Source organism: Manacus candei, unplaced genomic scaffold (assembly GCF_025592945.1).
Source record: "Manacus candei isolate 608988 ecotype Guabito, Panama unplaced genomic scaffold, ASM2559294v1 h1tg000488l, whole genome shotgun sequence".
NCBI lineage: Eukaryota > Metazoa > Chordata > Aves > Passeriformes > Pipridae > Manacus > Manacus candei.
In genome coordinates this window covers 1-20,409 of record NW_026138536.1, presented here as the reverse complement: position 1 = coordinate 20,409, position 20,409 = coordinate 1, and the positions used below count along the sequence as shown (strand labels likewise).

Sequence of the window (20,409 nt, the reverse complement as noted above, 5' to 3'; positions counted from 1 at the left end):
GGAGCACAAACCCTCCCAAACCCTCCCAAAAAACCACCAAAAAGCCCCAAAACGCCCCCATTTCTTTATTGCTGCGTTTGCCCCCGGGGGGGGGGTCGGGGGGTCCCGGGGGGGCTCCGGAGGCACCGATGGCGATGGGGGGGGGGGCAAAGGTGACCCCCAGGTGTGTCTTGGGGGGGTCCCAGGTGCCCCCAGGTGAGGGGTGGGACCCCCAGGTGAGGGGTGGGACCCCCAGGTGAGTCTCGGGGGGGGGTTCCCAGGTACCCTCCAGGTGAGTCCGGGGGGTCCCCAAGTCCCCTCAGGTGAGGGGTGGGACCCCCAGGTGTGTCCAAGGGGGGTGGGACCCCCAGATGAGTCGGGGGGGTTTCAGGTGCCCCCCAGGTGTGCTGGGGTGTGTCCCAGGTGCCCCCAGGTGAGTCTGGGGGTCCTCCAGGTGCCCCAGGTGAGGGGGTCCCAGGTGAGTTTGGGGGTGTCCCAGGTGCCCCCAGGTGAGTCTGGGGGTCCTCCAGGTGCCCCCAGGTGTGCCCGGGAGGGTCCCAGGTGCCCCAGGTGAGTCTGGGGGTCCTCCAGGTGCCCCAGGTGAGTCTGGGGGTCCCAGGTACCCCCAGGTGCCCCCAGGTGAGGGGTCCCAGGTGCCCCAGGTGAGGGGTCCCTCACTCCCGGACGCTGGCCGAGTAGGAGAACTGCGGGAAGTGCGTCCGGGGGTCCCGGCCCGGGGAGTCCAGGGGGTCGTCTGGGGGGCACAGGTGAGAGGGGGGGGTCAGGACAGGTGAGGGGGGGTCAGTATAGGTCAGTACAGGTAAATCCAGGTGAGGGGGGTCTCACATCTCACCGGGGGGGTCAGTACAGGTGAGGGGGGGTCAGTACAGGTGAGGGGGGGTCAGTACAGGTAAATACAGGTAAATACAGGTGAGTACAGGTAAGGGGGGTCTCACATCTGTCCGGGGGGGTCAGTACAGGTGAGGGGGGTCAGTACAGGTGAGCACAGGTAAGGGGGGTCTCACATCTGTCCGGGGGGGTCAGTACAGGTAAATACAGGTGAGGGGGGGATCTCACATCGCTCCGGGGGGGGTCAGTACAGGTAAATACAGGTAAATACAGGTGAGTACAGGTAAGGGGGGGTCTCACATCGCTCCGGGGGGGTCACGGTGATGGTGTACAGGTGAGGGGGGGTCAGTACAGGTGAGGGGGGGTCAGTACAGGTAAATACAGGTAAATCCAGGTGAGGGGGGTCTCACATCTGTCCGGGGGGGTCACGGTGATGGTCTGGGCCGTGAACTCGTCGTCGAAGTACCGCGTGTCCACCTCCGACGTCACCTGCGGCCGGAAGGGCGGCACCAGCTGGGGGGGGGGGGTCAGACGGACGTCAGGGGGGGTCACCTGGGCGCGGGGGGGGCTCACCTGGGGCCGGGGGGGGGTCACCTGTGCGGGGGGGGTGTCCCCACCTTCCTCTGCACCACGTCCTGCCAGTCGATGCCGCTGAAGAACCGGTGCTCCATCACCTCCTGCGCGTCGCGGGGACCCCCGCCCAGCCTGCCAGGGCACAGGTGGGCACAGGTGGGCACAGGTGAGGCCTCAGGTGTGCCCCATGGCCATCACCTCCTGCGCGTCGCGGGGACCCCCGCCCAGCCTGCCAGGGGCACAGGTGAGGCCTCAGGTGGGCACAGGTGTGTGGGTGTGCCCAGGTGTGCCCAGGTGTGTGTGGGTGTGCCCAGGTGTGCCCCATGGCCATCACCTCCTGCGCGTCGCGGGGCCCCCCGCCCAGCCTGGCAGGGCACAGGTGAGGCCTCAGGTGGGCACAGGTGTGTGGGTGTGTCCCAGGTGTGTGTGGGCGTGTCCCAGGTGTGTCTGTGTGTCCCCAGGTGTGTGTGGGTGTGCCCAGGTGCCCCCAGGTGTCCCCAGGTGCCCCCAGGTGCCCTCACCTGAGCTTGGGGTCCTTCCTGAGCAGCCCCCCGAGCAGGTGCCTGGGTGTGTCTGTGTGCCCAGGTGTGTCCATGTGTCCCAGGTGTCCCCAGGTGTGTCTGTGTGCCCCCAGGTGCCACCAGGTGCCCCCAGGTGCCCTCACCTGACCTTGGGGTCCTTCCTGAGCAGCCCCCCGAGCAGGTGCCTGGGTGTGTCCAGGTGCCCCCAGGTGTCCCCAGGTGTGTCCCAGGTGTCCCCAGGTGTGTGTGGGTGTGTCTCTGTGCCCCCAGGTGCCCCCAGGTGCCCTCACCTGAGCTTGGGGTCCTTCCTGAGCAGCCCCCCGAGCAGGTGCCTGGGTGTGTCCATGTGTCCCCAGGTGTGTCCATGTGTCCCAGGTGTCCCCAGGTGTATGTGGGTGTGTCTCTGTGCCCCCAGGTGTCCCCAGGTGGTCTCACCTGAGCTTGGGGTCCTTCCTGAGCAGCCCCCCGAGCAGGTGCCGTGCCTCGGGGCCGAGGGCCCGCGGGAACCGCAGCTCCTGGCCCAGGATGAGCTCGAAGAGCCGCTCGTGGTCCTGGTTGTAGAACGGGAGGCGCCCGCAGAGCATCTCGTACATCACCACCCCCAGCCCCCACCAGTCCACGGCGCGGCCGTAATCGTTGTCTTCCAGGACCTGGAGAGGGACAGGAACCATGCTGGGACCTGCCAGGACCTGCCAGGACCTCAACAGGGACAGGAACTGTGCTGGGACCTGCCAGGACCTGCCAGGACCTCAACAGGGACAGGAACTGTGCTGGGACCTGCCAGGACCTGCCAGAACCTGCCAGGACCTCAACAGGGACAGGAACTGTGCTGGGACCTGCCAGGACCTGCCAGGACCTGCCCCTCGTACATCACCACCCCCAGCCCCCACCAGTCCACGGCACGGCCATAATCATTATCTTCCAGGACCTGGAGGGGGACAGGAACCATGCTGGGACCTGCCAGGACCTGCCAGGACCTAAACAGGGACAGGAACTGTGCTGGGACCTGCCAGGACCTGCCCCTCGTACATCACCACCCCCAGCCCCCACCAGTCCACAGTCGTTATCTTCCAGGACCTGGAGAGGGACAGGAGCTGTGCTGGGACCTGCCAGGACCAAAAAGTGTCCCCAAAGTGTCCCCAAATCTCCCCAAACTGTGTCCCAAAGTGCCTCCCAATTCCCCCAAGGTGTCTGGGAACACTTTTCTAGGAATGCTTTTCCAGAAACCCCCGGAATTCCGGGATTTCCCCGTACCTCCGGCGCCAGGTACTCGGGGGTCCCGCAGGGAATTCCAGGAATTCCCAGGATTTCCAGCTCCAGGGACCTCGGGGAGCCCCCAGAAGCTCCAGGATTTTCCAGGAATGCCAGGAATGCTCAGAATTCCGGGATTTCTGCGGTACTCGGGGGTCCCGCAGGGAATTCCAGGAATGAATTCCAGCTCTCCCTGGGATTTCCAGCTCCAGGGACCCCGGGGAGCCTCCAGAAGCTCTGGGATTTTTTGGGAACCTTGGGAACGCCTGGAATTCCCGGATTTTCCCCGTACCTCCGGCGCCAGGTACTCGGGGGTCCCGCAGGGAATTCCAGGAATTCCTGGGATTTCCAGCTCCCAGGACCTCAGGGAGCCTCCAGAAGCTCCGGGATTTTTTGGGAACCTTGGGAATGCTCAGAATTCCCGGATTTTCCCCGTACCTCCGGCGCCAGGTACTCGGGGGTCCCGCAGAAGGTCCTCATGGTGGCCCCGTCCGTGACCCCCTCCTTGCACAGCCCGAAATCCGTCAGCTTGATGTGCCCGTCCTTGTCCAGCAGCAGGTTCTCCAGCTGGGAATGAGCCCCAAATCCAGGGAATGAGCCCCAGAATCCAGGGAATGAGCCCCAAAATCCAGGGAATGAGCCCAAAAATCCAGGGAATGAGCCCAAAATCCAGGGAATGAGCCCAAAATCCAGGGAATGAGCCCCGAAATAAATCCAGGGAATGAGCCCCGAAATAAATCCAGGGAATGAGCCACCAAATCCAGGGAATGAGCCCAAAATCCAGGGAATAAATCAAGGGAATAAACCTCCAAAATCCAGGGAATGAGCCCCCAGAATCAAGGGAATGATCCCCAAAATCAAGGAAATGAGCCCGCAAAATCCAGGGAATGAGCCACCAAATCCAGGGAATGAACCCCCCAAATCAAGGGAATAAATCCAGGGAATGATCCCTGAAATCCAGGGAATGACCCCCCAAATAAATCAAGGCAATGATCCCCAAAATCAAGGAAATGAGCCCCCAAAATCCAGGGAATGAGCCCCCAAATAAATCAAGGGAATAAATCACAGGAATGATCCCCCAAATAATTCCAGAGAATGATCACCAAAATCCAGGGAATGAGCCCCCAAAATCCAGGGTATAAATCAAGGGAATTATCCCCAAAATCAAGGGAATAATCCCCCAAAATCCAGGGAATGACCCCCAAAATCAAGGGAATAAATCAAGGGAATAACCTCCAAAATCAAGGGAATGATCCCCAAAATAAATCGAGGGAATGATCCCCAAAATCAAGGGAATAACCCCCAAAATCAAGGGAATAAATCAAGGAATGATCCCCAAAATCAAGGGAATAAATCAAGGAATGATCCCCAAAATCAAGGGAATAAACTGAGGGAATGATCCCCAAAATCAAAGGAACAACCCCCAAAATCCAGGGAATGATCCCCAAAATCCAGGGAATAAATCAAGGGAATGACCCCCAAAATTAAGGAAATGATCCCCAGAATCCAGGGAACGACCCCCAAAATCCCGGGAATGCCCCCCAGAATCCCGGGAGCGCTCCCCAAATCCCGGGAAGGGTCGGGGGGTCACCTTGATGTCCCGGTAAACGACGTCCCGGGAGTGCAAATATTCCAGGGAATGACCCCCAAAACACAGGGAATGCCCCCCAGAATCCAGGGAATGCCCCCCAAATCCCAGGAATGCCCCCCAAATCCCGGGAAGGGTCGGGGGGTCACCTTGATGTCCCGGTAAACGACGTCCCGGGAGTGCAAATATTCCAGGGCCGACACGATCTCGGCACCGTAGAAACGGGCCCGGTCCTCGGAGAACACCCGCTCCCGGGACAGGTGGAAAAACAGCTGGAGAGGGAGAAAACAGGGAAAATCTGGGAAAATCTGGGAAAATCTGGGAAAAGGAGAACACCCGCTCCCGGGACAGGTGGAAAAACAGCTGGAGAGGGAGAAAACAGGGAAAATCTGGGAAAATCTGGGAAAATCTGGGAAAATCTGGGAAAAGGAGAACACCCGCTCCCGGGACAGGTGGAAAAACAGCTGGAGAGGGGGAAAACAGGGAAAATCTGGGAAAATCTGGGAAAAGGAGAACACCCGCTCCCGGGACAGGTGGAAAAACAGCTGGAGAGGGGGAAAACAGGGAAAATCTGGGAAAATCTGGGAAAATCTGGGAAAAGGAGAACACCCGCTCCCGGGACAGGTGGAAAAACAGCTGGAGAGGGGGGAAACAGGGAAAATCTGGGAAAATCTGGGAAAATCTGGGAAAATCTGGGAAAAGGAGAACACCCGCTCCCGGGACAGGTGGAAAAACAGCTGGAGAGGGGGAAAACAGGGAAAATCTGGGAAAATCTGGGAAAAGGAGAACACCCGCTCCCGGGACAGGTGGAAAAACAGTTGGAAAAGGGGGAAACAGGGAAAAATCTGGGAAAAGGTGGCTGGGAGTCGTGGGAAGGGATGGGGACGGGGAATCCGGGGAAAATCCAGGGGTTTGGGGGAGGAAACGGCCCCAGATCCGGGGAGAACTCCATGTTTAGGGGGGTGAAACTCCCCCAAATCCAGGGATTTAAGACCCCAATGCAGGGATTGAGGCCCCCCAAATCCAGGGATTCAGACCCCCAAATCCAGGGATTCAGACCCCAAAATCCCGGGATTGATGCCCCCAAATCCAGAGATTCTGACCCCCAAATCCAGGGATTCAGACCCCCAAATCCAGGGATTCAGACCCCCAAATCCAGGGATTCTGACCCACCAAATCCAGGGATTCTGACCCCCAAATCCAGGGATTCTGACCCACCAAATCCAGGGATTCTGACCCCCAAATCCAGGGATTGAGGCCCCCCAAATCCAGGGATTCTGACCCCCAAATCCAGGGATTGAGGCCCCCCAAATCCAGGGATTCTGACCCCCAAATCCCAGGATTGAGGCCCCCAAATCCAGGGATTCAGGCCCTTCAAATCCAAGGATTCTGACCCCCAAATCCCAGGATTGGGGCCCCCACCCCACCTCTCCTCCGTTGGCGTACTCCATGACGAAGCAGAGCCGGTCGTGGGTCTGGAAGGCGTACTTCAGGGCCTGTCGGGGGTGGGAAAAGGGGGGGAATTTCGGGGTGGGAATCCCAGGGGAGGGACTCGGGAGGCCCCCCCAGGGCTGGGGATTCCCAGGGATTCCCTGGAATTCCCATTTTCCCCCCCCCAGGGAACGCACGGTCAGGAAGGGGTGTCGCGTGTTCTGCAGGACGCGGCTCTCGGTCACCGTGTGGGCCACCTCGTCCTGGCAAAGGGACGGGGGAAAGGGGGGGGTTATCCCGGGATTCCGGGCTGGGAATGTCCCCTTTCCCCCTTTTCCAGGCCCCAAATTCCCAAATCCAAGGCCCCAGAGCCCGTCACCTTGGCGATGACGACGTCCTTGCGCAGGATCTTCATGGCGTAGTGACGCCCCGAGGCCTTTTCCCGCACCAGGATCACCTTCCCAAAGGTGCCTTTGCCCAGCAGCTTCAGGTAGTCGAAGTCGTTCATGGTCTTTTTTGGGGGGAAAAGAGACCGTTTTGGGGGTGGGAACAGGCGGGAAAAGCTCTGGGGAGGGAGGATTCCCGGGAGGACTCACGGCCTTGGGGCGGGATTTGCCGGCGGGGTCACCGGATCCGCCCTGGAATTCCATGGGATCCTCCGGAGGAGGGGGCGGCTCCCGGGCCTTGAGGCTGTTGGCCACGGTCTGGATGGCCTGGATCCATTCCTCCCTGGAATTAGGGGGGGGAAAGGAGAGATCCCGAGGGATCGGGGCCGGGGTGAGGCTGGGGGGCGGCGGGGTTGGGGTTGGGAGGGATCAATGTTGGTATCAGTACTGGGGTCAGTGTTGGGATCAATACTGGAATCAATACTGGGGTCAGTGCTGGGATTGGTGTTGGGATCAATATTGGAATCAATACTGGGGTCAATGTTGGGATCAGTACTGGGGTCAGTGTTGGGATCAATACTGGAATCAATACCGGGGTCAGTGCTGGGATTGATGTTGGGATCAATATTGGAATCAATACTGGGGTCAGTGTTGGGATGGATGTTGGGATCAATACTGGGATCAATACTGGGGTCAGTGTTGGGATTGATGTTGGGATCAATACTGGAATCAATACTGGGATCAGTGTTGGGATCGATACTGGGGTCAGTGTTGGGATCAATGTTGGAATCAATACTGGGGTCAGTGTTGGGATTGATGTTGGGATTGACACCGGGATTGATTTTGGGGTCAAGTTTGGGATCAATATTGGAATTGATACTGGGATTGATGTTGGGATTGATTTTGGGGTCAATACTGGAATCAATACCGGAGTCAATGTTGGGATTGATGCCGGAATTGAGACTGGGATTGACTTTAGGGTCAAGGTTGATGATTGCTGCTGGGATTGATTTGGGATCAATACTGGAATCGATCCTGGGGCCAACCTTGGGATTGACATCGGGATCGATGCTGGGACCGGTTTTGGGACTGATGTTGGTGTTGGGGTCATCGTTGGGATCAACCCTGGAATTAACCCTGGGACCAACACCGGGATCACCCTTGGGATCAACCCTGGCCCCGGATCCCTGGGGCAGGGGTCACTCCCAACATTGGGATCACCCCTGGGATCACCCTCAGGATCCCTGGGGCAGGGGTCACCCCAGCACTGGGATCACCCCTGGGATCACCCCCGGGTCCCTGGGGCAGGGGTCACTCCCAACATTGGGATCACCCCCCGGATCCCTGGGGCAGGGGTCACCCCAGCACTGGGATCACCCCTGGGGTCGACCCTGGCCCCGGATCCCTGGGGCAGGGATCACTCCCAACATTGGGATCACCCCCCGGATCCCTGGGGCAGGGGTCACTCCCAACATTGGGATCACCCCCAGGTCCCTGGGGCAGGGGTCACCCCAGCACTGGGGTCACCCCTGGGATCACCCCCAGGTCCCTGGGGCAGGGGTCACCCCAGCACTGGGGTCACCCCTGGGATCACCCTCAGGATCCCTGGGGCAGGGGTCACCCCAGCACTGGGATCACCCTCAGGATGGACCCTGACCCCACCCCCAGGTCCCTGGGGCAGGGGTCCCCCCCGCACCCACCGCTCCTCGGGGGTGTCCACGTGGAAGGTCCTCTCGATGACCGTCGTCCACTGCAGGCACCGGATGACGAAGGTGTTGGGGCGCGGCCGCTCCGCCCGCATCAGCTGGCACTCTGGGGGGGGGGCAATACTGGGGTTGGGATTGGCAGTGGGATCAGTATTGGGATCAATACTGGGGTTGGCACTCTGGGGGGGCAATACTGGGGTTGGGATTGGCACCAGGATCAATATTGGGATTGGCACTCTGGGGGGGGGATCAATATTGGGGTTGGCACTGGGATCAATATTGGGATTGGCACTCTGGGGGGGGATCAACATTGGGGTTGGCACTCTGGGGGGGGATCAATACTGGGGTTGGCACTCTGGGATTGGCATTGGGATCAGTATTGGGGTTGGGGTTGGCACTGGGATCAATATCGGGATTGGCACTCTGGGGGGGGATCAATACTGGGGTTGGCACTCTGGGGTTGGCATTGGGATCAATATTGGGGTTGGCACTGGGATCAATATTGGGATTGGCACTGGGGTCAACATTGGGATCCATGTTGGGATTGGAATTGGGGTCAACACTGGGACCAACACTGGGACCAACGCTGACCACCCCTGGGGTCGGTGCCGGGCCGGACACCGGGACCCCCCCAGCCCCTCAGGAAAGGGGCGTGTCCTCCCCAGCCCCTCCCCCAGCCCCTCCCCCGCCCCGGACCGGCCACGGAGAAGTTGTTGAGGGGGGTCAGGGCGGGGTCCGGCGGCTCCGGCCGCTCCTTGAAGCCCAGGAAGGACCCGTCGCTCTTGAGCACGAAATAGCGCGGGCGCCACGTCTTGATGAACTCCCCTGGGGAATTGGGGTGGGATTGGGAATTGGGGTGGGATCCCCTGGGAAAGGGGGATTGGGGTGGGATCCGGGAATTGGGGTGGGATCGGGAATTGGGGTGGGATCCGGGAATTGGGGTGGGATCTGGGAATTGGGGTGGGATCGGGAATTGGGGTGGGATCCAGGAATTGGGGTGGGATCCCCTGGGAAAGGGGGATTGGGGTGGGATCGGGAATTGGGGTGGGATCCGGGAATTGGGGTGGGATCGGGAATTGGGGTGGGATTGGGAATTGGGGTGGGATCGGGAATTGGGGTGGGATCCAGGAATTGGGGGGGCTGGCGGGCTGGGAGGGGGAGGGACAGCGGGAGAGATGGGGTTGGGGTTGGGGTTGGGGTTGGGGTTGGGGTTGGGGTTGGGATCAACATTGGGATGGATGTTGGGATCGTCACTGGGATCAACCTTGGGGTCAGTTTTGGGATGGGCATTGGAATCAATGCTGGGATCAATTCTGGGATTGACATTGGAATCCATGCCGGGATCAATTCTGGGGTCAGGTTTGGGATTGGCGTTAGAATCAATGCTGGGATCAATGCTGGGATCAGTTCTGGGGTCAGTGTTGGGATCGATCTTGGGATCGACCTTGGGATTGAGGTTGGGACTGAGCTTGGGATCGACCTTGGGATCCTTTTCCCACTTTCCGACACGACCACGGACCCCAAAGCGTTGGGGTTTCCCCCCAAATCCCCCCCAAACCCTCCCAAATGCCCCCAAATCCCCCAACCCCCCCCACTCACCCCTCTTGTGCAGCCACCCCTCCTTGACCACCAGCACCTCCCCCATGGTGGCCCCGGGACCCCCGAGGACCCCCCGGGGCCCCCCAGGGGGGGCTGGAGTGGGGACCACCTGCGGGAACAGCGGGAAAAGCCGTGGGAAAAGCGGGAATGGGGGATTTGGGGGGGATTGGGGGGGATTTTGGGGCAGATCAGAGGGATTTTGGGATGGATCGGTGGGATTTTGGGATCTCCAAGACTTTGGAATAGCTGGGTGGGATTTTGGGATGGATGGGTGGGATCCTGGGATGGATGGGTGGGAATTTGGGATGGGTCAGTGGGATTTGGGGATGGATCGGTGGGATCTGGGGATGGACCAGTGGGATTTGGGGATCTGCAAGACTTTGGGATGGATGGGTGGGATTTTGGGGTGGATGGGTGGGATTTGGGGATCTGCAAGACTTTGGGATGGATGGGTGGGATTTTGGGATGGATTCGGGGGGTCTTGGGATCAGTGGGATGTTGGGATCCAGGGGATTCTTGGATGGGTTGGGGAGAGTTTTGGGGCAGATCAGAGGGATTTGGGGATGGATCTTTGGGGTTTTGGGATGGACCGGTGGGATTTTGGGATCTGCAGGACTTTGGGATGGACAGGTGGGATTTTGGGATGGATGGGTGGGATTTTGGGATCTGCAAGACTTTGGGGTGGATCAGTGGGATTTTGGGATGGGACACCCCCCCTCCTCCGTTACCCGAGATCCGGATCCCTGGGAAGCTCCGACCCGGCCTCGGCCCCTCCTGAGACCCCCAAAAAATCAGGCATTGGGGTCAAACGGCCCCAAATTTGGGGATATTGGGGCGAAAACTGGGGGGGATTTGGGGGCAGAACTGGGAGAGATTTTGGGGGGATTTGGGAGCGATTTGGTAAATTGGGGGGGGGGGGATTGGGGCGTCCCATCCCGGTTATCTGGGGGGGGGTTGGGATATTGGGATGGGGGGCCCACACAGAACCCCCAAAATCCCCCGAAACTCCCCCAAAATCCCCCCGAAATCCTCCCCCCCCATTTCCAAATGGTTCGCTCCCCCCGCCACCCCCGGGCTGAACCATCTCCCACCCACGGGGGGGGTTCCCTTTACCCCCTGCCCTCCCCAAAAGTTGGTTCGGCCCCTCCTGACCCCCCTCAAGAGCCGGACGAGCCCATTTAATTCGGGGGGGGGGAGGAAGGAACCCCCCCCCCGGCACCTCCCGAGTGGTGCATTCCCCGTTGGGCCCCTCCAGGGCCCGGACGATCCCATTGCTGCGCGCGGGGAGGGAGGGCGGGAAAGGACGAAAGGAGACGGGGGGGAAAACCAAGGAATTAAAGCGCTTTTTCTCACCGCTCATGGACGCCCCGGCCCGGGGGGGCTCCGGCCGCTCATCGCGGGACACTCGGGGGGGGGTTTCCCCCCTGGCCCGGCCCGGAAGGAAAAGGAAAAAAACGGGAAAAAAAAAAAAAGAGGCGGCGGAAGGAAAAGGGGCCTCAAAATGGCGGCGCGGGGGCACCGTGAGGGACGGAGGGGGCGTGGCCGAAGGGGCGCGGCTATGCAAATAAGGAGGCGTGACCACACAGCGGCATCCTGCCGTCCAAGAGGCGTGGTTATGCAAAATACTATATTTAATATGCAAATAGGAGGCGTGGTCATGCAAATGAGGGTCGGCGAACGCCAGGGGGCGCCACCGCTCCGCGACCCGCCTAATCAAGACGCTCATTTGCATAAATTAGAATATATTTGCATAAATACTTTTCTTTTTATTAACAGCCAAAAAAACCCCGCGTTTTCGCGCTTTTTATTGCCACAAAAAAGCTCCCGCGCGGAAAAGCGGGGAAAAAAAAAACAAACCACAAACCAACCACACACGCACCAAAAAAAAATGGGGAAAAAACCAAAAAAACGGGAAAAACAAAAAAAAATAAACACCCGAAGCGATCCCGGGATTTGGGGGGGAAACGCCACAAGCTTGGGCAAAAAAGACCCCGAATCGGGCGAAAAAGACCCAAAATCCGGGGGGTTCTGGTAAAAAAGTGTGTCCTCCCCCCGGGGGGGGTTTTGGGGGAAAAGGGGAAGAAATTTGGGGGAGAATCGGGAATTCTGGGGGAAGAAATCCCGAATTTGGGGGGTTCCCGGGACTGGGGAGGGGCTGGAACCCAAATCGGGGGGAATTAAGGCAATTTTGGGGTTTTTTTTCCCCAGCACCCGCCGTGGGTTCGGCGAAGAATTCCCGCTTTTCCGTGGGACTCCCACTTTTCCCAGGGGGCTCTGGAGTCCTTCCCAAGCCGGATTCCCCCTTTCCCGAGGGGGTCAGGATCCAAACCCGAGCAGCATTCCCACTTTTCCCGTGGGATTCCCCCTTTCCCAAGGGATCAGGAGCCCAACACGAGCAGCACTCAAGCTTTTCCCGTGGGATTTCCCCTTTCCCGAGGCACCAGGAGCCCAAATCAAGCAGCATTCCCGCTTTTCCTGCCGGATTTCCCCTTTCCTGGGGCACCAGGAGCCCAAATCAAGCAGCATTCCCGCTTTTCCTGCAGGATTTCCCCTTTCCTGGGGCACCAGGAGCCCAAATCAAGCAGCATTCCCGCTTTTCCCAAGCTGGATTTCCCCCTTTCCCGAGGTGTCAGGATCCAAACCCGAGCAAAAATCCCGCTTTTCCCGTGGGATTTCTCCTTCCCAGAGGACCCCAGAGTCCTTCCCAAGCTGGAATCCCCCGGATCCCCCCGGGACCCCCCGGCTCACTCCTGCTTCCTGCCCAGCCTGCGGAAGACGCTGCGGCCCCCCCGGAATTCCGGGATTCCGGAGCTGGACACGGCCCCGTCCTGGGCCTGGGGGGGGGCCGGGGGGGCTCCCCCGGGGTCGGGGGGGGCTCCGGAGCCGCCGCATTCCCGGGATTTCCTCTTCAGGACCCCCACGTAGGGCAGGGGGGGCCCCTCTGGGGGCTCCTCCTCCTCCTCCTCCTGGGGGGGGTCCAGGGAGGGTTGGGGGGGGTCGGGGGGGGCCCCGAGGCGGCCGAAGACCCCCGAGGGCTGCGGGAAGGGGGAGGGGAGGAAAGGGGGGGTCAGGATTCCAGGGAGCCCACCCGGGTCCCGATCCCGAGGGAGCCGGACCCTCCGGACACCAAATCCTGCTGACCCCCCCAGATCCTGCCTGGAACCTTCTGGAGCCCAGAACCTTCTGGATTTTGGAACATTCTGGGTCCCAGACCTTTCTGGATCCTGCCCCTCTGGATCCCAGATCCTGCCTCCCCCCCAATCCTGTCCCACCTGGATCTTGGATCATTCAGGATCCTGAGCCCTTTTGAGCCTGGATCCCCCTGGATCCCTCCTTAATCCCTGATCCCCTGGATCCCTCTGGATCCCTCCTCCATCCCTGATCCCCCAGATCCCTCTGGATCCCTCCTTAATCCTGATATCTCTGGTCCCTCCGGATCCGTCCTCCATCCCAGATCCTCTGGATCCCTCCTTAACCCCTGAATCTTTCTGGTCCCTCTGGATCCCTCCTCCATCCCAGATCTCTCTGGATCCCTCCTTAATCTGTGACCTCTCCTCCACCCCTGACCCCCCCTGCATCCCTCAGGATCCCTCCCCAACCCCCCAGCTCCCCCTGGCTCCCCCAGATCCCTCTGGATCCCTCCTCCATCCCTCTGATCCCTCAGGATCCCTCCCCAACCCCTCCAGATCCCCCTGGATCCCCCCAGATCCCTCTGGATCCCTCCTCCATCCCTGACCCCCCAGATCCCCCTGGATCCCTCCCCAACCCCCCCAGATCCCCCCGGCTCCCCCTCACCTTCCCCTCAGCCTTGGCCTCCGCCCCGAGCCTCTCGAACACCGACATCCTGCCCAGACCTGCCAATCCCAAAGGGGGGAAAACACCAATTCCAAAGGGAATTCCGGGACCCACCCACCCCCTCCAGGCCCCCAAACCCCCCCAAACCCCCCAGAACCCCCCCTGGGGACCCGGGAATGCCAGAAACCCGGGCCCACCTCCCCTGCCCGGGTACCTCGGGCGGCCTGGAGCTGCAGGATCCTCCTGCTGCGGGCCGTGGTGCCCTTGGGGAGGGAGATCCGGTACCTCCCCTCCTGCTCCGCCGTCACCCGGCGCCGCTTCCCGGCCCCCGGCGCGACCCCCGGCACGGAGGGGCTGGAACTGCCTGGCAACGGGGCACTGGGGGGGTCACGGGGGGGCCCAGAGCCCTCGGAGCCCACCCGAGCCCTGAGGGTCCCACAGAGCCCTCTGGATCACACGGAACCCCCGGATCCATCCCAGCTCCCTCTGATCCCCCTGGACCCCCCTGGATCCCACAGGACCCCCTGTATCCATCCCAACTCCCCTGGATCCCTGAGGATCCACAGGACCCCCTGGATCCATCCCAGCTCCCTCTGACCCCCCTGGATCCCTGAGGACCCCCCTGGATCCCACAGAACCCTCTGGGTCCATCCCAGCTCCCTCTGATCCCCCTGGATCCCTGAGGATCCCACAGGACCCCCTGGATCCATCCCAGCTCCCTGTGATCCCCTGGATCCCTGAGGACCCCCCTGGATCCCACAGAACCCTCTGGATGATCCCAGATCCCTCTGATCCCCCTGGATCCCTGAGGACCCCACAGAACCCTCTGGATCCATCCCAGTTTCCCCTGATCCCCCTGGACCCCCCCAGATCCCCCCCATCCCACCCCCCACGCCCCCCAGGATATTCCAGGTGGGAGGAGCCCATTTTCGGGGCAGATCCCCCCCGGACCCCCCTGGACCCCCCCCGGACCCCCCCGGCCCCTCACCCTGGCGGGCCCCGGTGCTGACGGTGACGCAGATCCCGGATTTCGGGGGGTCCCGGGGGGGTCTCGGGGGGGGTCCCGGCTCAGGCTCTTCCGGATCATCCTCCCGGCGGCTGCGGGAACGGGGGGGGTCAGGGGGGGTCAGGGGGGATCCAGAGGGATCTGGGGGGTCAGGGGGGGTCAGGGGGGGATCCAGAGTGATCCAGGGGGGTCAGGGGGGATCCAGAGGGATCCGGGGGGTCAGGGGGGTCCAGAGGGATCAAGGGGGGGTCAGGGGGGGTCAGGGGGGATCCGGAGGGATCTGGGGGGTCGGGGGGGTCAGGGGGAGTCCAAAGGGATCCAGGGGGATCCACGGGGATTGGGGGGGTCAGGGTGGATCCAAAGAGATCCAGAGGGATCTGGGGGGTCAGGGAGGGTCAGGGGGGGATCCAGAGGGATCCGGGGGGTCAGGGAGGGTCAGGGGGTCTCTGGGATGGCTCCAGGGGTCTCTGGGATGGCTGCAGGGGTCTCTGGGATGGACCCAGGGGGCTCAGGGGTCTCTGGGATGGCTGCAGGGGTCTCTGGGGTCTCTGGGATGGACCCAGGGGTCTCTGGGGTCTCTGGGATGGCTCCAGGGGTCTCTGGGATGGCTGTAGGGGTCTCTGGGGTCTCTGGGATGGCTCCAGGGGTCTCTGGGATGGCTGCAGGGGGCTCAGGGGTCTCTGGGATGGCTCCAGGGGTCTCTGGGATGGACCCAGGGGGCTCAGAGGTCTCTGGGATGGCTGTAAGGGTCTCTGGGGTCTCTGGGATGGCTGCAGGGGTCTCTGGGATGGCTGCAGGGGTCTCTGGGGTCTCTGGGATGGCTGCAGGGGTCTCTCCAGGGGTCACTCACCCGAGTCCCCCCCTCTCTCCCTGTCTGGGGGAGGTTCTGGTGGCGGCTGCAGCTCCCGGGAGGCCGCTCGGCACAGCTCCTGGGGGGGGGTCCAGGGAAAGGGGCTGTTCCAGGGGGTCCTGGGGGGTCCCAGGAGTTCCTGGGGGTGTCCCGGGGTCCCAGGGGTTCCAGGGGGTGTCCTGGGGGTGTCCCAAGGTCCCAGGGGGGGTCCCAGGAGTTCCTGGGGGTGTCCCAGGATCCCAGGGGGTGTCCCAGGGTTCGAGGGATCCCAGGGGGTGTCCCAGGGGTGTCCCAGGGGTGTCCCAGGGGGTGTCCCAGGGTTCCAGGAGGTGCCCTGGGGTCCCAGGGGTGTCCCAGGGGTGTCCCAGGGGTGTCCCAGGGGTGTCCCAGGGTCCCAGGGGTGTCCCAGGGGTGTCCCAGGGTTGTCCCAGGGGTGTCCCAGGGTCCCAGGGTGTCCCAGGGTTGTCCCAGGGGTGTCCCAGGAGGGGTCCCAGGGTTGTCCCAGGGGTGTCCCAGGAGGTGTCCTGGGGGTCCCAGGGGGTCCAGGGGGTGTCCCAGGGGTGTCCCAGGGTTGTCCCAGGGGTGTCCCAGGGTCCCAGGGGTGTCCCAGGGTCCCAGGGGTGTCCCAGGGGTGTCCCAGGGGGTGTCCCAGGGGTGTCCGGGGGTCCCACCTGGCTGTGCACGAGGCGGGCGTGGCGCAGGATGGCGATGACGTCGCCCACCACGGTGATGCCCAACTCCTTCATCAGCTCCCGCGTCAGCTCCAGCAGCATGTCCTTGTGGATCCTGGGGGAGGGCACGCTGGGATCCACCTGGGGACTGCCAGGATGTGCCTGGAGACCCCAGGATCCACCTGGGGACCACCAGGATCCACCCAGAGACCACCAGGATCCATCTGGGGACCACCAGGATCTGCCTGGAGACCACCAGGATCCACCCAGAGACCACCAGGGATCCGCCTGGAGATCCCCAGGATCTACCCAGAGACCTCCAGGATCCACCCAGAGACCACCAGGATCCACTGGGATCCACCTGGGGACCTCCAGGATCCACCCAGAGACCTCCAGGATTTGCCTGGAGATCCCCAGGATCCACCTGGAGATCCCCAGGATGCATCTAGAGACCACCAGGATCCAGTGGGATCCACCTGGAGACTGCCAGGATCCACCTGGAGACCCCTGGGATCCATCTGGAGACCACCAGGAGCTGCCTGGAGATCCCCAGGATCCACCCAGAGACCACCAGGATCCACCTGGAGACCTCCAGGATCCACTGGGATCCACCTGGAGACCCCCAGGACCCACTGGGATACCTCCAGGAGCCACCGGGATCCACCTGGAGACCCCCAGGATCCACCAGGATTTGCCTGGAGACCCCTGGGATCCACCTGCAGACCCCAGGGATCCACTCAGAGGCCTCCAGGATCCTCTGGGATCCACTCAGAGAACCCCCTCAGATCCCCCTGGATCCCCTGGAATCCCCCTGGATCCCCCAAACCACCCCAGGACCCCCTAGAATTCCCTCAGATCCCCCTGGATCCCCCAAACTGCCCCAGGGTCCCCTGGAATTCCCTCAGATCCCCCTGGATCCCCTGGAATCCCCCTGGATCCCCCAGATCCCCCTGGATCCCCCAAACTGCCCCAGGACCCTCTGGAATTCCCTCAGATCCCCCTGGAATCCCCCTGGATCCCCCCTGGCTCCCACCTGTTGTCCACAAAGGCCACGGCGTAGCCGAGGGCGGGCCCGGGCGGGATCCCGGCGTCCTGGAAAAACTGGAGCCACTCCCCCGTGGCTGGGGAGGGAGACAGGGGGGAATGGGGTCAGAGAGGGGGTCAGAGAGGGGAAATGGGATCAGAGAGGGGGTCAGAAATGGGGTCAGAGAGGGGAAATGGGATCAGAGAGGGGGGTCAGAGAGGGGAAATGGGGTCAGAGAGGGGGTCAGAGAGGGGGAAATGGGGTCAGAAATGGGGTCAGAGAGGAGAAATGGGATAAAAAAGGGGGAAATGGGATCAGAAATGGGGTCAGAGAGGGGGGAATGGGGTCAGAGAGGGGGTCAGAGAGGGGGGAATGGGGTCAGAGAGGGGGTCAGAGAGGGGGAAATGGGGTCAGAAATGGGATCAAAAATGGGGAAATGGGATAAAAAAATGGGATCAAAAATGGGGAAATGGGATAAAAAAATGGGATCAAAAATGGGATCAAAAAGAGGAAAATGGGATCAAAAATGGGATCAAAAATGGGATCAAAAAGGGGAAATGGAAACAAAAATGGGATCAAAAATGGGATAAAAACTTGGATTAAAAAGGGAAAATGGGATCAAAAATGGAAAATGGGATTAAAAATGGGGAAATGGATCCAAAAGGGGGAAATGGGATTGAAAATGGGAAAATAGGAACAGAAAGGGAAAAATGGGATCAAAAACTGGGAAAATGGGATTGGGGGATGGGAATGGGATTGGGGGAGGGGCAGGGGGGGTGTCCCAGGCATTCCCAGCTGTTCCCATTCCCAGCTGCTCCCGGGGATTAACGGGAATCACGGGAAGGGGGGAGGAGGGAAGGGAAGTTTGGGGGGGGTTGGGGGGATTTGGGGCCTTTTGGAGGCACTTTGGGGGGGATTCCCTGGAATTTCGGGGGGTGAAGGGGGGATTTTAAAGGAATTTAGGGGTGGGGGGGTCCAGGGATTTTGGGGGTGGGATGAGATGTTTTGGGAAAATCCCCAGGGAATTTTTTTTTGGGGGGGTTGAGGGAATTTTGGGGGGTTTTGAGGGAATTTGGGGGGATTTTCAGGGAATTTGGGGTTTTTTTTGAGGGAATTTGGGGGGGTTTGGAGGGTCCCTCCTTACCCATGTCTGGGGGGGGCCGAGCTGGGTCTGGGGGGGGCGGCCTGGGGGGGAATTGGGGGGCTCAGGGAGGGGGGGCCGAGGCTGCCCCACAACCCCCCGAGCCCCCAAAATCTCCCCCCCAAATCCCCTTAAACCTCCCAAACCCCCAAAACCCCCCCAGACCCCCCAATTTCTCCCCAAATTTCCCCCCAACCCCCCCCAGACCCCACAAGCCCCCCCAAAATCCTTCAATTCCCCCCAAAATCCTTCAATTCCCCCCAAAATCCTTCAATTCCCCCCCAAAATCCTTCAATTCCCCCCAAAATCCCCAAATCCTTCAATTCCCCCCCAAAATCCTTCAATTCTCCCCCAAATCCTTCAATTCCCCCCCCAATCCTTCAATTCCCCCCCAAATCCTCAAAACCCCCTCAGACCCCCCAATTCCCCCCAAATTCCCCCCAGACCCCCCAAATTCCCCCAAAACCCTTCAGTTCCCCCCCAAAATCCTTCAATCCCTCCCAAAATCTCCCAAACCCCCAAAACCCCCCCAAATCTCCCGAAATCCCACCAATTCCCCCCAAAACCCCCCCAATTCCCCCCAAAACCTCCTCAAACCCCCAAATTCCCCCCAAAATACCCTCAAATTCCCCCAAATCCCCCCAAATCCCCCCGACCCCCCCATTTCTCCACGTCCCCCCTCCCCCCACGCCCGCGCCTCGCCCCCCTCGTCCCCCCTCCCCCCCAGACCCCCCCCCGGCCCCAAATTCCCCCCAAATCCCCTCAAATCCCCCCCAAATCCCCCCAAATTTCCCCTCCCCCCCCCACCTGCCCCTCCCGCCGCCTTCGGGCCCCGCCGGAAGTGACGTCACCGGAAGGGGCGGGGCCACCCGGAGCGGCGCCGTTGGGACGGCGAGGGCGCCCCCCAACGGACGGAGCGCCCGGACGGTACCACTGAGGGGGGGCCGGGGGGGGGGGGACGCCCCGAAAACGGGGCAAAAAGGGGAGAAAACGGGTAAAAACGGGGCCAAAGCCGCCCCGAACGTGTCCCCCGAGCCGGCCCGAAAACCCGCCCGGAGTGTGGCCTCGAAACGGGGGTGAAAATGGGCGAAAACGGGGCAAAAACCAGGCGAAAAGGTGGCCCCAAAACCGACCCCAAATGAGGCCCCAAAACCGGCCAAAGATCGGCCCCAAACCCGCCTTAAAATGCGTCCCTGAACCGGCCCCAAACTGGTACTAAGTGTGGGGCTAAACTGGCCCTAAACGTGGCCATGAACTGGCCCCCAAACCGACCCAAACCGACCCCAAATGTGGCCCCAAACTGGCCCTAAACGTGGCCAGGAACTGGTCTCCAAACCGGCCTCAAACCGGCCCCAAACGTGGCCTCAAACTGTCCCCAAACCGACCCCAAACTGGCCCCCAAAACGACCCCGAACCGGCCCCAAATATGGCCCCAAACCTGCCCCAAACGTGGCCTCAAACCTGCCCCAAATGTGGCCCCCAACCAGCCCTAAACTTGTCCCAAAATCTGCCCTAAATGTGCCCCAAAACCGGCCCTAAATGTGTCCCAAAACCAGCCCTAAACTTGTCCCAAGACTGACCCTAAATGTGTCCCAAAACCGGCCCTAAACTTGTCCCAAAATCTACCCTAAATGTGCCCCAAACCTGCCCCAAATGTGGCCCCAAACCGGCCCCAAACTTGTCCCAAAACCGACCCTAAATGTGTCCTAAAACCAGCTCTAAATTTGTCCCAAAACCGGCCCTAAATGTGTCCCAAAACCGGCCCTAAATGTGTCCCTGTCCCCAAACCCGCCCCAAACCGGTTCCTAAATGTGTCCCTGCCCCTAAACCCGCCCCAAACCCGCCCCAAACCGGTTCCTAAACCCGTCCTACCCCCGCCCCACCCTGCCCGGGGGGGCCCAGCCCCGAATTTGGGGGGGGGTTTGGGGTTTTGGGGGAGGCCCCACGTGGAGGCTCCAAACCCCGGGAATTCCGGAGGCTTTTTGGGGGGTTTTTGGGGGGGTTTTGGGGGTCCCTGAGCCCCCAAATCCCACCTGGGG

At 61.3% G+C, this 20,409-nt stretch overlaps 2 protein-coding genes and 1 long non-coding RNA gene across 11 annotated transcripts; 1 reads left to right on the top strand and 2 right to left on the bottom strand.

Moving 5' to 3' along the window:
- Positions 1 to 46: 46 nt before the first annotated feature.
- On the bottom strand, positions 47 to 11,426 carry LOC127465779 (RAC-beta serine/threonine-protein kinase-like). Of its 8 annotated transcripts, XM_051776309.1 has the most exons (16): positions 11,237 to 11,426; positions 10,612 to 10,657; positions 9,884 to 9,992; positions 8,981 to 9,109; positions 8,279 to 8,390; positions 6,789 to 6,921; positions 6,572 to 6,703; positions 6,390 to 6,455; positions 6,189 to 6,257; positions 4,911 to 5,033; positions 3,612 to 3,740; positions 2,358 to 2,572; positions 1,446 to 1,533; positions 1,239 to 1,341; positions 639 to 733; positions 47 to 577 (listed from the first exon to the last, which is right to left on the bottom strand). In XM_051776309.1, the coding sequence occupies exons 3-15, from the start codon at positions 9,927 to 9,929 to the stop codon at positions 654 to 656; spliced, it is 1,425 nt and encodes a 474-aa protein (XP_051632269.1). In that variant the 5' UTR covers positions 9,930 to 9,992; positions 10,612 to 10,657; positions 11,237 to 11,426; the 3' UTR covers positions 47 to 577; positions 639 to 653. The 8 variants fall into 8 exon arrangements, 7 of the variants coding, with proteins under 7 accessions (XP_051632269.1, XP_051632266.1, XP_051632263.1 ...); XR_007902396.1 differs by lacking the exons at positions 9,884 to 9,992; positions 10,612 to 10,657 and having other exon boundaries at positions 47 to 509; positions 541 to 577; XM_051776306.1 differs by lacking the exons at positions 9,884 to 9,992; positions 10,612 to 10,657 and having other exon boundaries at positions 47 to 442; positions 489 to 519; positions 642 to 733.
- LOC127465780 (uncharacterized) lies at positions 1,512 to 2,121 on the top strand. 2 transcript variants are annotated; one of them, XR_007902397.1, is made up of 3 exons: positions 1,512 to 1,557; positions 1,781 to 1,802; positions 2,016 to 2,121. It is a non-coding gene; the product is annotated as an uncharacterized LOC127465780 (long non-coding RNA). The 2 variants fall into 2 exon arrangements; XR_007902398.1 differs by lacking the exon at positions 1,781 to 1,802 and adding an exon at positions 1,646 to 1,667.
- Positions 11,427 to 11,628: 202 nt separating the features above from the next.
- CUNH19orf47 (chromosome unknown C19orf47 homolog) lies at positions 11,629 to 18,411 on the bottom strand. Its single transcript, XM_051776312.1, has 8 exons — positions 18,374 to 18,411; positions 17,239 to 17,326; positions 16,206 to 16,320; positions 15,535 to 15,613; positions 14,651 to 14,776; positions 13,893 to 14,042; positions 13,679 to 13,737; positions 11,629 to 12,918 (listed from the first exon to the last, which is right to left on the bottom strand). The coding sequence occupies exons 1-8, from the start codon at positions 18,375 to 18,377 to the stop codon at positions 12,628 to 12,630; spliced, it is 912 nt and encodes a 303-aa protein (XP_051632272.1). The 5' UTR covers positions 18,378 to 18,411; the 3' UTR covers positions 11,629 to 12,627.
- Between the last annotated feature and the right edge of the window lie 1,998 nt (positions 18,412 to 20,409).